The sequence below is a fragment of the Perca fluviatilis genome, chromosome 18 (genome assembly GCF_010015445.1).
Source record: "Perca fluviatilis chromosome 18, GENO_Pfluv_1.0, whole genome shotgun sequence".
NCBI classification, from domain to species: Eukaryota; Metazoa; Chordata; class Actinopteri; order Perciformes; family Percidae; genus Perca; species Perca fluviatilis.
Genome location: NC_053129.1, coordinates 28,852,502 through 28,864,929, shown reverse-complemented (window position 1 = coordinate 28,864,929; position 12,428 = coordinate 28,852,502). Strand labels below are relative to the sequence as shown.

Below are 12,428 nucleotides of genomic sequence, written 5' to 3'. Positions count from 1 at the left end.
GGGTCCTTTAAGGACATTCCAGGGAATCCTCAGCAAATAGGGGAATCATTTGTGTACACTATAATTCCATGCATAAGTAACACAATGATAGAATGTGTGACTATTTTGGTCATGGGTTTCATATACTATACTGACTTTAGGCCTACTAATACTGAGAGAAAAAATCTATATATTTATCAAATAGGGGTCTGTGGTCTAACTTGTGTCAGTTTAGGGGTCTTTCACGTGGAAAAAGTTTCGGAACCACTGCTCAATATGACGGCTCTTTCAGATGTCTTGAATTCTAACTTGAACTGACGTCACTAATATATCAGAAACGTGTATTTCAAAGAGGACAAAAATAAACATACATATGGAGATGCAGCCACAACTGTACGTCACAACCACTTAAAGGGATAAGAGAATTTGGTTTTGCCCTGGGACACTTGGACTAAAGGATTGAACTGCAAATCCTGTGATTAGGGGATGGCCTAGCAACTCAACTCCTAACCACAGCCACCTCCTCTCCAGTGAATTAGCGCTGCACTTCCATAATGTTTAGGGACTCATAAGAGATAGATATTTATAAAGAATAGTCAACAAATTTGAAATATCCTGACTTTTGGTGTCATGTTTAGGTCAATTCCATAAGCATACTATCTTGCCATAAAGCTGATTGAGATAACCAGGATTCCCACAGACATGAAGGCGGCATCAGTCAGCATCATGAGAGTCATATGATGTCCTGTCATGTGGTGCATTCACTTCCTATTGATTCGCTCCGCCGCAGATGATAGACTCTGCTGTATCATGTCGTCTTAGTTAGGCTCCACAGACTACTATCTACCACATTAAACATGTTATTTCAGTGTAAATCTAATCGTCGCTCGCCTATGAAGCTGGTTCTTTGGTTTGTGGCGTGTCTGGGTTGTTTGTCGGTCCGGTCCGGAGCGGAGGAGGACAGCAGCCCGTGGTACCAGGACCTCTGCAGGTAACGTTATAGCTAACAAACACACCTCCGGATGAAACACTGCAGCTAGGAACAGAACAAATTACAAAGTTCCGTCCTCGTGTGTAATTTAACGTCACACAGATCGTCAAGCTAACGTTAACCCTTATGTTCAGAAATATGTTAGTTGGTGATTTATTTGCTTATTATAGACATGCTTACCCGGTTTCACACGAGCTCATGATATCATATGAATGTCTCCTGTTAAACGTGGCTTATAAACAAACGGTCAGCTCTTTGTTTCAGTTTCAATATCAACTTTTTATTTCTTACATTTAGCCTGCAGCTCTCGGGTGTAAGCTAGCTAACCTATCGATTAAAAATAATAGTTGTCTTGTTTTTAAAAACGTGCTGCTTGATAATTTTTAACCATCTGACTTACTGTTAAATTAAAAGAGATTCAAATTGCATTCAAATTTCGAGCCAAAGCTGTTTTGAAGGGTTATATATTGTTGTTTCTATCATGCTAAAATGTAGCTAACGATAGGTGCTAACGTTACATTAGAGCTGTCATCTAACAAGCTAACGCTAAATGTTAGCAGCTTTAAATGACAGCCAGAGAATGGAACATGTCTCTCCATAAAACAGCCATAAAAGACACAGCAACGCCGTGTAACTTATTTCATAGTTAAAATAAATATTACAAGCTGTTGTCTGTTGACCTCCTGTACTGGAGTTCTGTTCAGTCAGCTGCTGTTTAGCTAGCTAAATATTGACACAGCAATAAGGCAGAAATGATAACCCCACTAACACAGAACGTTGGGGAACGTTAGTTTTTGGTTCTCTAAAGGTTAGTTCGAACCAAACCAAAAACTAACGTTTAGGGAACGTTCCCTCAGGGTTATAACGTTCCCTAAACGTTAGGGGAACCAACCAACTGAAACGTTCTCCTGTGGTTGCACCGTTACCTCCACACAACGTTCCCGTTTTGGTTGTTTTTGGTTGTTCTGAGTGCGGTTTTGAAATGTTTATTTAACCAGTTAACCTGTAAATTCAGGCTGGCTGCGTGTTATTTCCTCGGAAACTTCGTAGAAAATAATTCATGGGAGACGAGACAAAGCGTAAACAATTAACAAAGAACGTATAAAAGACAACAATGCAAGACACAAGGGCTCAAACTATCAAGTATGGTCGTCATTGATCAAACATTGAATCGTTTGATCTATAAATTGTCAGAAAATGATGAAAAATACACATCCCAGTTTCCTAAAACACAAGGTGACGTCTTTCAGTTGCTTGTTTTAGTTTTTATGACCAATGCTCTGAAACCTAAACATAGAGAGTTTGTTACTACATGAGACAAAGAAAAACAGCAAATCCACACAACTGAGAAGCTGGAATTTAAATGATTATACAATTATCCAAACAGTTGAATATTTTTATGTCAATTAACTATTTTTTTTTTCTCAGCAAAATGACTTCTGATGCAGCTTATTGCATTTTTTTCTTTATTATTTTTTTTTGTAAATTGAATATTTTGCTGGGTTTTTTTTTTGTTGGGAAAAACAAACAATTTGAAGACGTCACAGTTAATAAAATTGTGATGTTCATCATTCTCTATTTTCAGAAACTGTAAGACTAAACAATTAATGTATTGATCAGATGTGATGCAATACTCACAGATAGGTTCCTCAACATCAATACCTTTGCAGACAGCTCTGTGAATCAACTATAAGGAAAAGGTCGGGACTGAAATTGATCGGAGGCTGCAGGGCTGAGACCTAATGTGTGTCTCAGTCCAAGTGTGTGCACCACCTAAATGTTTTTCTTTCATTTTTACTCTTCCTTCTTTACGTAATCTCTTTTTATTTCTTGTGTTGCAGTTATAAATGGGAGGCCATAGACCAGGATAATAAAGTGAGCTACACGCTAAAGCTCTGTGAGTCTTCACCATCAACCAGCTGTGGCCCCACCACCGCTGTCTGCGCCCGGAACCTCACCAGCAAAGCGGACCAGTCTGTCGGTGAGTACAGCCCCACTGGTGTACACTGGCGCACAGTTAAGGTTTCGCAGTTGCTTAAGACATCTGTTATCAGCCAGGTGTGATGGCATCGTCGCAGTCTGCTGAAGAGATTATGAATAAATGGAAATAGGTTGATTTTGATTTCAAGGGTGAAAGTGAACATGTTGTCCGCTTAGACACCTTTTTAAGCCTGAGCCATTCGGCTGCCTTTGCTGTGACAATGAATTATATCGGTGGTTGGCCAAGAATTAAAGGCTAGAGGTTTTCAATTGTTTCTTCTAGTTCAGGAGTTATTTGTCTAAATGAGAGGCTAGTTCAGAGCTAGCAGCACAGTAAACTGTTTTGCAGTTTGGTTGTAAAGCCAGTTAAGCTTGTGTCGTCTTCCTACCGAGGAATGTCACAATATTTTTACTCTTTGCCAGCTGGTGTCTGGCACACTTTCCAAGATTTCCACAACAACTCTGCCATCTTTGCTGCACTTTGAACATCATTTCAGTTGCACATTTTAGCTTTAAATATAATTTAGCAAGAATCACCTTGGTCCCCCACCAGGAGACAAACTCTGTGTAATAAAAGGACATAGAATAATAACCCTTTGTAGCCTTGTATCCGGCAGCGTTGTTGTGCTGGATAAATTACGTGTGCAGTATGTTTAGAGCAGGTGCAGGCCAGAATTCAACATGCTGCAGTCCATTTTACTGATCCGTTAAAAAACCTTTTTGAGTAGCAGTGTTGGCGCTGGTCTTTCATTCTGGTGCGTCCCATGTGTCTTCTGACCACCACACAGCAGAACATTTCACGGCTCTTTGGTGACACTGCATGGAAAAAGTGGTGATTATATAGCTATTCTGCTTTTTGGTGTTGTTTTGGTCATTTATTTTTCCACAAACACTCCATCTAGTCTGTTTCTGTGTGAAGCATGAAATAAGTTTGGAATTATCTGGCTTAATGTTGGTAGCAGGTCTGCTGTGATCATGTTTTCCATTTCTATACCTTTTCCCTTGACTGCTTAGAAGTAAATGTGTGCCTTCTTTCTAAGAATTGATGCATTGGGTAGAGTATCCCTTCAAATAAGTGGCCATGTAGGCAAAACAAAAGAAACGTATTGATCTTGTTGACAGTTGTCTTTAGTCTTGAGTCTCAACCATAACAAATGTGTATGTTTAGAGAAAAATAAGATGCGTATGTGCCGAGATTTTCAGGTGAAATATGTTTTTTATGCTGTTTTCTTTCATTACAACTTCTTAAAAAATATCTTTTGGTAAAGTATGTATTGCATCAGATAAAAAAAGATAAAAATATATATATTTATATTCTTAAAGCTGCACTTTTATATGGCTCTTTGTAATTTTGCTTATTTAAAGCTAATGTAGGGGCGGAAATCACCAGAGGCCTCACAATACCATATCATCACGATACTTATGTCACGATACAATATTATTGCGATTTTAAAGATATTGCAATATTCTGTGATATATTGCAATTTATTACCCTTTTTCCAACTTCAAATTTTTCCCAATTTCAAATTATGTCCCCAAAAGAAAACTTTGTCAACATCTGTTTATATATATATATATATATATATATTTATTTATTTATTTATTTATATTATACTATACTATACTATACTATACATTTCTCTGTTTGTTCATCTCATTTCAATTTTATTGCTGCAAAATGGGATTGTCAAGCAGACAAACTGACCAACACATGTATAATAAAACATTGATACTTGGCGTCTGTGTATCGATACAGTATTGCCACGGAAAATATTGCGATACTATACTGTATTGAATTTTTTTTCCCCCACCCCTATTGCGCTTACTACTTGTCTGGAGTTTGCACCTTCACAGTTGAAAGCTCTTAATTGGAAGTTGTAATGTAATGCATCGGTGGCTGTCATGCCCTCTGTTTGGAAGTGGAAAAATAATCTTGCCCCTAACCCCCATAAACCAATTTAAATGTAATAATATTGGAGAAATTAGTAGTCAATGAGTTAATTAATTGATGATTTATTAATCATTTCTGTTGTTTTATCAACGGAAAATGCCAAATATTTGCTGCTTCTTAAATGTGAGATATTCCTGTTAGACTGTTGGTTGGTCAAAACGAGCATTTTGAAGATGTCGCTTTGGGGTCTGGGAGGCGCAATATTTGTTAATGGCAAAATATGTGTCAAACCATTCTGAATGAAGTATTGTGGTGCTGCAGAGACATCCCGGCCTTCAAATCCTATCCTACAGACTAAAGAAAAAAATCTTTGTTTGGTACACATCCTCGCAAAAATCGCACTATAATCATTTTAATTTCTTTCAATGTTAATTTTCAATGAGAATAATGATACAAAAAAGATCATTCCCTCCAATATCGTGAACCCTATCGCAATCGCAATATCAGTCAAAATAATCAGAAGATATTTTCCTCATATCGTGCAGCCCTAGTTGTGATTGGTTTAAAGAAATGCCAATAAACTACAGCGCGTTTTTTTCTCCCAATCTCGGAATGCTGTGTGGACTAGCCAGACCCTCCTCCGCAGCGCTGTGGAGGGAGGTCTGGCAATGCGAAACTAAACTGGTTTAACCTTTTCTTGACTTTTCTTTCTTCTCTTCCTTGTCAAACATCTCTCTGTTGTTGGTCGTTTTTTGCTGTCACAATAAAACCCGCTAGCGTGAACGCTAGAAAAGACTATTTGAAGAATGAATTAACGTATGGAGACATATGTAAAACTTTGTTTCCTTTTTCTGATCAGTTATTTATATCTGTTGGAGTTCATAGCATGCCTCCCCCAAGTATTGTTTGACTGTTTCTTTACATGTGGTTTTTGAATCTGAAGCTGTGCTTTCCCAGTGGTCACAATCCGTGCTATTGCAGCAGAAATGGCGTCATAATCATACAGTTGATGGCCTCTGTATCACTGTATAATATTTTGTCTTTATGTAGCTCTGTATAATTTGTGTATGGAAGGAGTAAGGGAGAGATAGGCAAACCAGCAACAATTTCAATACTCAAACAAATCCATTTTATCTGTCTTGCAATGTATATTTCACTTCCTCAGTTTTAGTACAAAAATCTTTTTTTTTTCCCAATTATTATTGTTTTACTGAATTTCCTTTTTCATGTGGTTTTAAATCTGAAATGTTCCCAATGGTCCGAATCAGTGTACATAATCTCATAGTTCATGCTGTGTAATTACATTAGACCATATAACAGATGTCACATTTGCTACGTTATAGCAAACATGCATACATTCTACTTAAAGATCACTTGGGAGTTTGAAACAGGTTTGCTGTGAGTATTTTGGGCTGTTTCTCAATTTGAGTTACGTCACTGTCTTTTGATTTTTGCCCGTGACCTTTCCTTAAGACGACAGGCTGCCAGTCCGAGTTATTCCAAGAGTCCCGCAACAACTTGTCCTGCAGTCTGAGGCCGTGAACTTCCCCTGGTGACGAATTGGTGTTTGGTAGCTCTCAGCGTGTCATCCGACTCAGATTTCCGAGTGTGACAAAGAGCCAAAGACTGCAGACTCATGTTGTTGGTGTTGCAGGGTATGTTTCCCAGCTGATTTTTATGAGGTTGCCCTCTCTAGATTTTTAGTTTTTTTTTTTTCTGATGGGTAGATGCTGTTTTGTAAATAGGGTAGGCGTAATAAGCTATGGCTTCAGCCTACACCTTTTCGGTTACCACCCTTGTTTGTAATGAACTTGCTGTACTTATATTATGTTTTATGTTTAGTAACCGAATAAACCTTCTTTCATTCAAGAGGAAGATCACATTGGGAAGTGAGAGAATAGCAACAAGAAGCAGTGTGGTCCGATGACTTGCAGTTTAATCATGCTAGCTGACTTGTCACATGACACAGGAACAAATCATCGAGCACAAACACTCTCCAACACAAATAGACACACATGTTGTGCGCTGTTTGCTCGCTCACACACCAGCTCCTCCCGTCTCTGTCTCTGTACTGCTTGCTTTCATGCCATCTTGACTGTGCTATGCAAGCACAGATTCCATCCTCCCACTTTTTACATTCATGTCTTTTGTGCTTCCTCAAATCCAAATCTTTGGAGTAACAAATGCTCCCCTCACCTGTACTGCGTGTAAAAAGTTTGTTGTTTGCCTTTTCATGAAGATCAGTGGCTGTAATCCGCTTTGATTCATGTCATTTACGATGGATCACATTTATTTTGTTCCACATTTTCATTACAAAAGAGTATTAAAATTAGGGCTACACATAATGAGTTTTGTATTATTCATTAAAGGTTCTCTAAGAGATGTCATGCGGTTTTTTTTTTAGGCTGCAACATTTTTTGTCACCTACAGCAAACATCTCACTATCAGCTAGCTGCCTGTCCCCTGAACACACTGTAAAAAAAAAACACGGTCTCTGTAGACAGCCCAGGCTCCACAAACGGCAACAAAAACAAACTGCGCCGACCTGCACCACCAAACATAACAAACAGTGTTCCAGCCAATAAGAAGGATTTGGGGGTGGGGGTTGAGGGGGGGGTAGTGCACAGAAGGGAGGAAGGAGGAGGAAGGAGGAGGAAGGAGGAAGGAGGAGGAAGGAGGAAGGAGGAAGGAGGAAGGAGGAGGAAGGAGGAAGGAGGAGGAAGGAGGAGGAAGGAGGAGGAAGGAGGAGGAGGAGGAGGAGGAGGAGGAGGAGGAGGAGGAGCTAGCCAGCCTCCGTTTTGTTTGACAATACTTTGAACGTCAAGAAGAAGTGCCGTCACCCAACATCGCTTAGAGCACCTTTCTTTTTAATTTTCTGTTTGCTTTAGATTAAAGGTGGAGTCTGTGATGCTAATCCAAGACACTTTTTGTCAAATTTAGCAAATATCTTTAGCAACATCCGGTGTTCATACAGAGCCCTGGCTCTGTAAATGGGGAAACGCACAAAGTGTCTCGGACCGTTACACACCTCTGTATTCCAGGAAAACAGCAAGAGCCACGTTCATGCTGGTGCACAGGACACGGGAAAGGCCACTGACGTATAGAGAGGGATGATATATAAGCAGCACTGACGGGAGGGGTGTATTTGTTATAAGTGTTGAGTTCAAATATCAATAATCTTTCTCCAGAATCGCACCAAAAAAAGTCCAAGGTTACGTCTTCAAATTGCTTGATAGGTCCGACCACGCATGCTGCATAATCCACCTCGTTGCTCTTTATCTGTCTTAATAGTAAATAGCCTTAATACTACCAAAATACGTCCGATATGAAGTGTAACGGAGTATCACAGGACTTAAAAGACGAGGCAGTGCAACAGGCCGAGACGTGAGCTGTGCTTCCGTCCTGCCTGGAGTAGTTTTTGGTGTTAGTAGGTCACCCTGTTGTACACTGTTTTACGATCCCTTTGTGATAGCAGTCCAGCAGCCATATCGGAGGCAGCAGAACACACACACACACACACACACACACACACACACACACACACACACACACACACACACACACACACACCCTTTTCAAGGGCTCATGAAAGTCTCTTTGACTGACTGACTGAAAAGATTTATAAAAGACATGAGAACTTTAGTATGTCTTCGTTTTGAATTTAACGGATGCTGAAATACAAACGAGGACTAGAATGAGGTCATCAATTAGCCACAGACAGATACACAAGTACAGTTAATCACAAAAGGGGATTTGTAGTTGTAATGCTTCACTGAATCCAGTTTTGTTTCTATTCAGGCTAAATGTCTGCTTAATGAGCTATTCAGGCTAAAAGTCTGCTTAAACAGCTTTATGTTTGGTAACACTTTAACAGACCTCCAATAGTCTCACATGAGTTGAATCTGGCTGAGCTGCTGTGAGTTTAACTGCCCCAGTCTTAATGTTCTTCTCAGGCAGAACATTTCCCACTGCTGTCCGTTTCTATTCATGTGATAAATGATGACATGATGTGTACTGACTGCAGGGTCGGCATATTATGGTACAGAGGTTTATTGTGTGTGTGTGTACTTGTTTTACTATATTCGTGGGGTCCAAAAACCAGGGAATACAGTATACTTGTGGGGTCTGCACAGCCTTGTGGTGTCCAGGGCTGTTTGAGGGTTAAGACTTGGTTTTAGGATTAGGGATAGAATTAGGCTAGGGTAAGGGTTAAGGTTAGGCATTTAGTTGTGATGGTTAGGGTAAGGGGCTAGGGAATGCATTATGTCAATGACGGGTCCCCACAAAGATAGTGAAACAAACGTGTGTGTGGACATTATTTAGCTGGATTTTCTGATACCAAATCAGAGAATGAGAGCCCTGTGTGTTTTTCCTTTTTTGATACTTAAATTGTATTAGATACTCCTCCAAAACATTACAACTTAGCTACAGGAAGTCTTTATGTAGCTCTACATAATATGTGTATGATTATCAATGGTTGGTAAAGCATTCAACAAAAAAGCCAATGGTGGAAAGCTATTAATGTCTTTATTCAAATGAATGCATTATCCATGATGTTTACTCTCATACTTAGAAAGGTCTGTCATTTCACCCTTTCGGAGTTGTAATAATTGTAAAGAAAATTTATTTAATTGAATGTCTGCATATTGAATGCTAGTCATTATTGTCAACATGTTTAACATGAGGGAAATTCTACATATCTATTAATCAGTCTAAAAGTGTAACGATCTGTTATTGACTGATTTGTTTCTCTTGTTTTGAATGTGCAGGTGAGCTGTCCCTGCAGAAGCTCTCTGGCACAGTGCTGGATTACAACAGCACAGAAAAATGTCCGGGAAGCAAGAACAGCATTCACGCCAGCATCAGCTTCCAGTGTGGGAAAACCATGGTAAGACTCGCAACCAAAACACACAAAGAAGTGTTTTTAGAACGGATGATTTGTGCTTTTTCAGGAGCTGTGTTTAGACAAATGCGTGGGAGGACCCGGCAGGATAAATCGGAGTTGCTCATTACCAACACTGAGGTGCCCTTGAGCAGGGCTCTCAACCCCTCACTCAGCAGCAATTATTAGTATATGAGTTGCTTTTGTTCCTAAAGTATGTGTCCGCTAACACCAGGTCTACATTGTCTGTTCTGTCAGAAGCACAAAAGCAGCTGCTGTGAGTGTCTAAACTGGATCCATTCTACAACAGTGCTGCTTTGTTTTGAGATCTTACACCCTAATACATTGCAGGGCTCGACAGTAACGGTTGCCCTTGGCAACCAGATTGAGTCAATTGGCAGCCGTTTTGTGGCCTCTGGTTGCCAACCACCTGTTCAATATTTGTGTTTTTTTTTTTTAAACAAATCAAAACTGGAAAATCTTTTCTTTTCAGAAGAAGTCAATATTTTATTTGTCTCCGTAAAGTTGAAACACTACGTTCGTGCGCAACGCAACATTTCAGCTGTTGTGCGACGGCTTTCCACACACGTGCGTTTCCCTCGAAAAGATACAGGCTATGCAATTTTCTGTTCACGTTTTACTGTTCCTGCTAATATGACATTGGTGCCTGGTATTGTTGCGTATTTCTGAGGAAGGAGAGGCTTGGGTCCAATGAAGATTTAACAAAAAGATTTAATAAACAAAATGACATGACAAAACAGGATTTAATGCTGCAGCGGACTGAAAAGATGCTTCTCCCTTGCGGGGTCCCATTCAACGGTCCTTTTCGACTCTCTGCTTGTCCACTAAATCCTCCTGGACATGTGGGCGGCTCCGCTGCTGCAGACATCTGTTCACAGATACACACAAACACTATACAGGCAATATTTTCCACAGCTCTTTATTTAATGACTATATCAGCAGTGAATTGTCCCACAGTTCATCTGGAGCTCCCTCGCTCCCACCTGGCCCGAGGCTCTCGGTCGCGAGGGTAGGAATTAACGCTGTCCAGCTTATCACACAGTGTCCACGTCTTTTCTCTCACAGTCGGACATAAAAAGTCCTCTTGCTCCGGCTCGCTACTGCTTTTCAAGGGGAGAGCATGATTAGACAACTCCCTACAGCTGTAACAATCAGTCCCTCCCTGCCTGCTCACCTGAGCCACCACCTCCTCCCCGCACCTCCACAGCATCACTTCCAACTAGGGCTGGGCGATATGGAGAAAATCAAATATCACAATATCTTTGACCAAATACCTCGATATCGATACCGCAACGATATTGTAGTGTTGACTATTAGTGCTTTCACAAAATATTTAAACAATGAGATTTTTGATAAATAATCATCAGTAATGTGGATATAATGACTAAGTGGGTAAAGGCAAATAATAGAACAGTTACAACAGTCTGTAAGTTCAGAAAATGACATCACTTTACTGTAATGCAGCCTTTAAAACAAGGAAAAGACAACACTTATGTCATATTACGATATTACAATATCCAAAATAACACGTTACACTTGGCAGCATGGAACGTTAGCCTACCATTAGCTACAGTAGTAACTGGATTAAACACGGTTAAAATGCTGACAGCTAGCTAAACGGTGTAAAAGTGTGACTGTATTTCACTATAGAGGATTCCAACAGCGGGACGTACAACCATCTGCCGCCAAAGCTATGAGCTAAGAAACTAGCGCTGGTCAGCGCTGCTGTCGGAGAAACGCCACAGACGGGAGAAAATGTTGCGTAAACTGGTAAACCTCGTGGTGCATTCAAAGTTATTGTGAAATACCCTTTTCTCTACTGTTTTTGTCTTTTAACATAAATTTACTGGTGAAAGAAGTAATTATTGTTAAAAAGTTGTTATTACACTTCATTATCATTTAAATTCCCCCCTTTTTTGTGCTGATCAGAAAATTGATCCGATACGTGACTCAAAGCCGTGATCCGATCCGTGAGTTTTGTGATCCGTTGCACCCCTATTTGAGAGGGATGTCAAATTATATTGCAACATTATTAAAATGTGTGGTATAGTTACATAACAAATTGCACCAAATACAGGCAGTTTAAAACATGGCAACCGTATTGTCAATTTTGGCAACCCAAAGCTGATGCCTGGTTGCCAAGCCGGCAACCACTTTTAAAGGCATATTATGCAACTTTTCCCTCTTCGGTCCCCGTAGAGGTTGTCTCATTGGAACTACAGCGTGAGCTTAGTACTTACTTAGACTTAGACTTCTCTTTATTTATCCTTTTGGGATGACTCCTGCAAGGAAATTGGATTTCCAGCAGCAGATTTCAGCTTACAAAAACACTTATATAGAAAATAAAGACGTATAAAAATACAGTTAATAATAACAATGACAATAAACTTTTAGCTAAATATAGGAAGTAAATAAACAGTAAAACAATAAACTATAGATAAATAAAGATAAATAAGGACTGTGTATGGCATTGTGTTGTTATACAGATCCATATGATATATATGAAACGCACAATCTCTTTGCAAGAAGAGTAAAAAAAAGTAGAAAGAGGATAAAATAGGTTAAAAGAGCTAAAACCTGGAGACTTACTGGAGAGGCAGCCGTCTCCTACAGCGCCAGAGGGGAGAGGGGGGATCGAAGAGGGAAAAGTTACATAGTATGCCTTTTAAAAAGCTAGTGTTAAG

General features: G+C 39.7%; 1 protein-coding gene across 1 annotated transcript in view; it reads left to right on the top strand.

Moving 5' to 3' along the window:
- Positions 1 to 739: 739 nt before the first annotated feature.
- Positions 740 to 12,428, top strand: part of igf2r (insulin-like growth factor 2 receptor) — a 57,073-nt gene continuing 45,384 nt past the window's right edge. Inside the window, exons 1-3 of the mRNA XM_039781356.1 lie at positions 740 to 970; positions 2,812 to 2,951; positions 9,611 to 9,729. Coding sequence (XP_039637290.1) covers positions 837 to 970; positions 2,812 to 2,951; positions 9,611 to 9,729 — 393 coding nt within the window. The 5' untranslated portion in view covers positions 740 to 836. The remainder of the gene's footprint in view (positions 971 to 2,811; positions 2,952 to 9,610; positions 9,730 to 12,428) is intronic.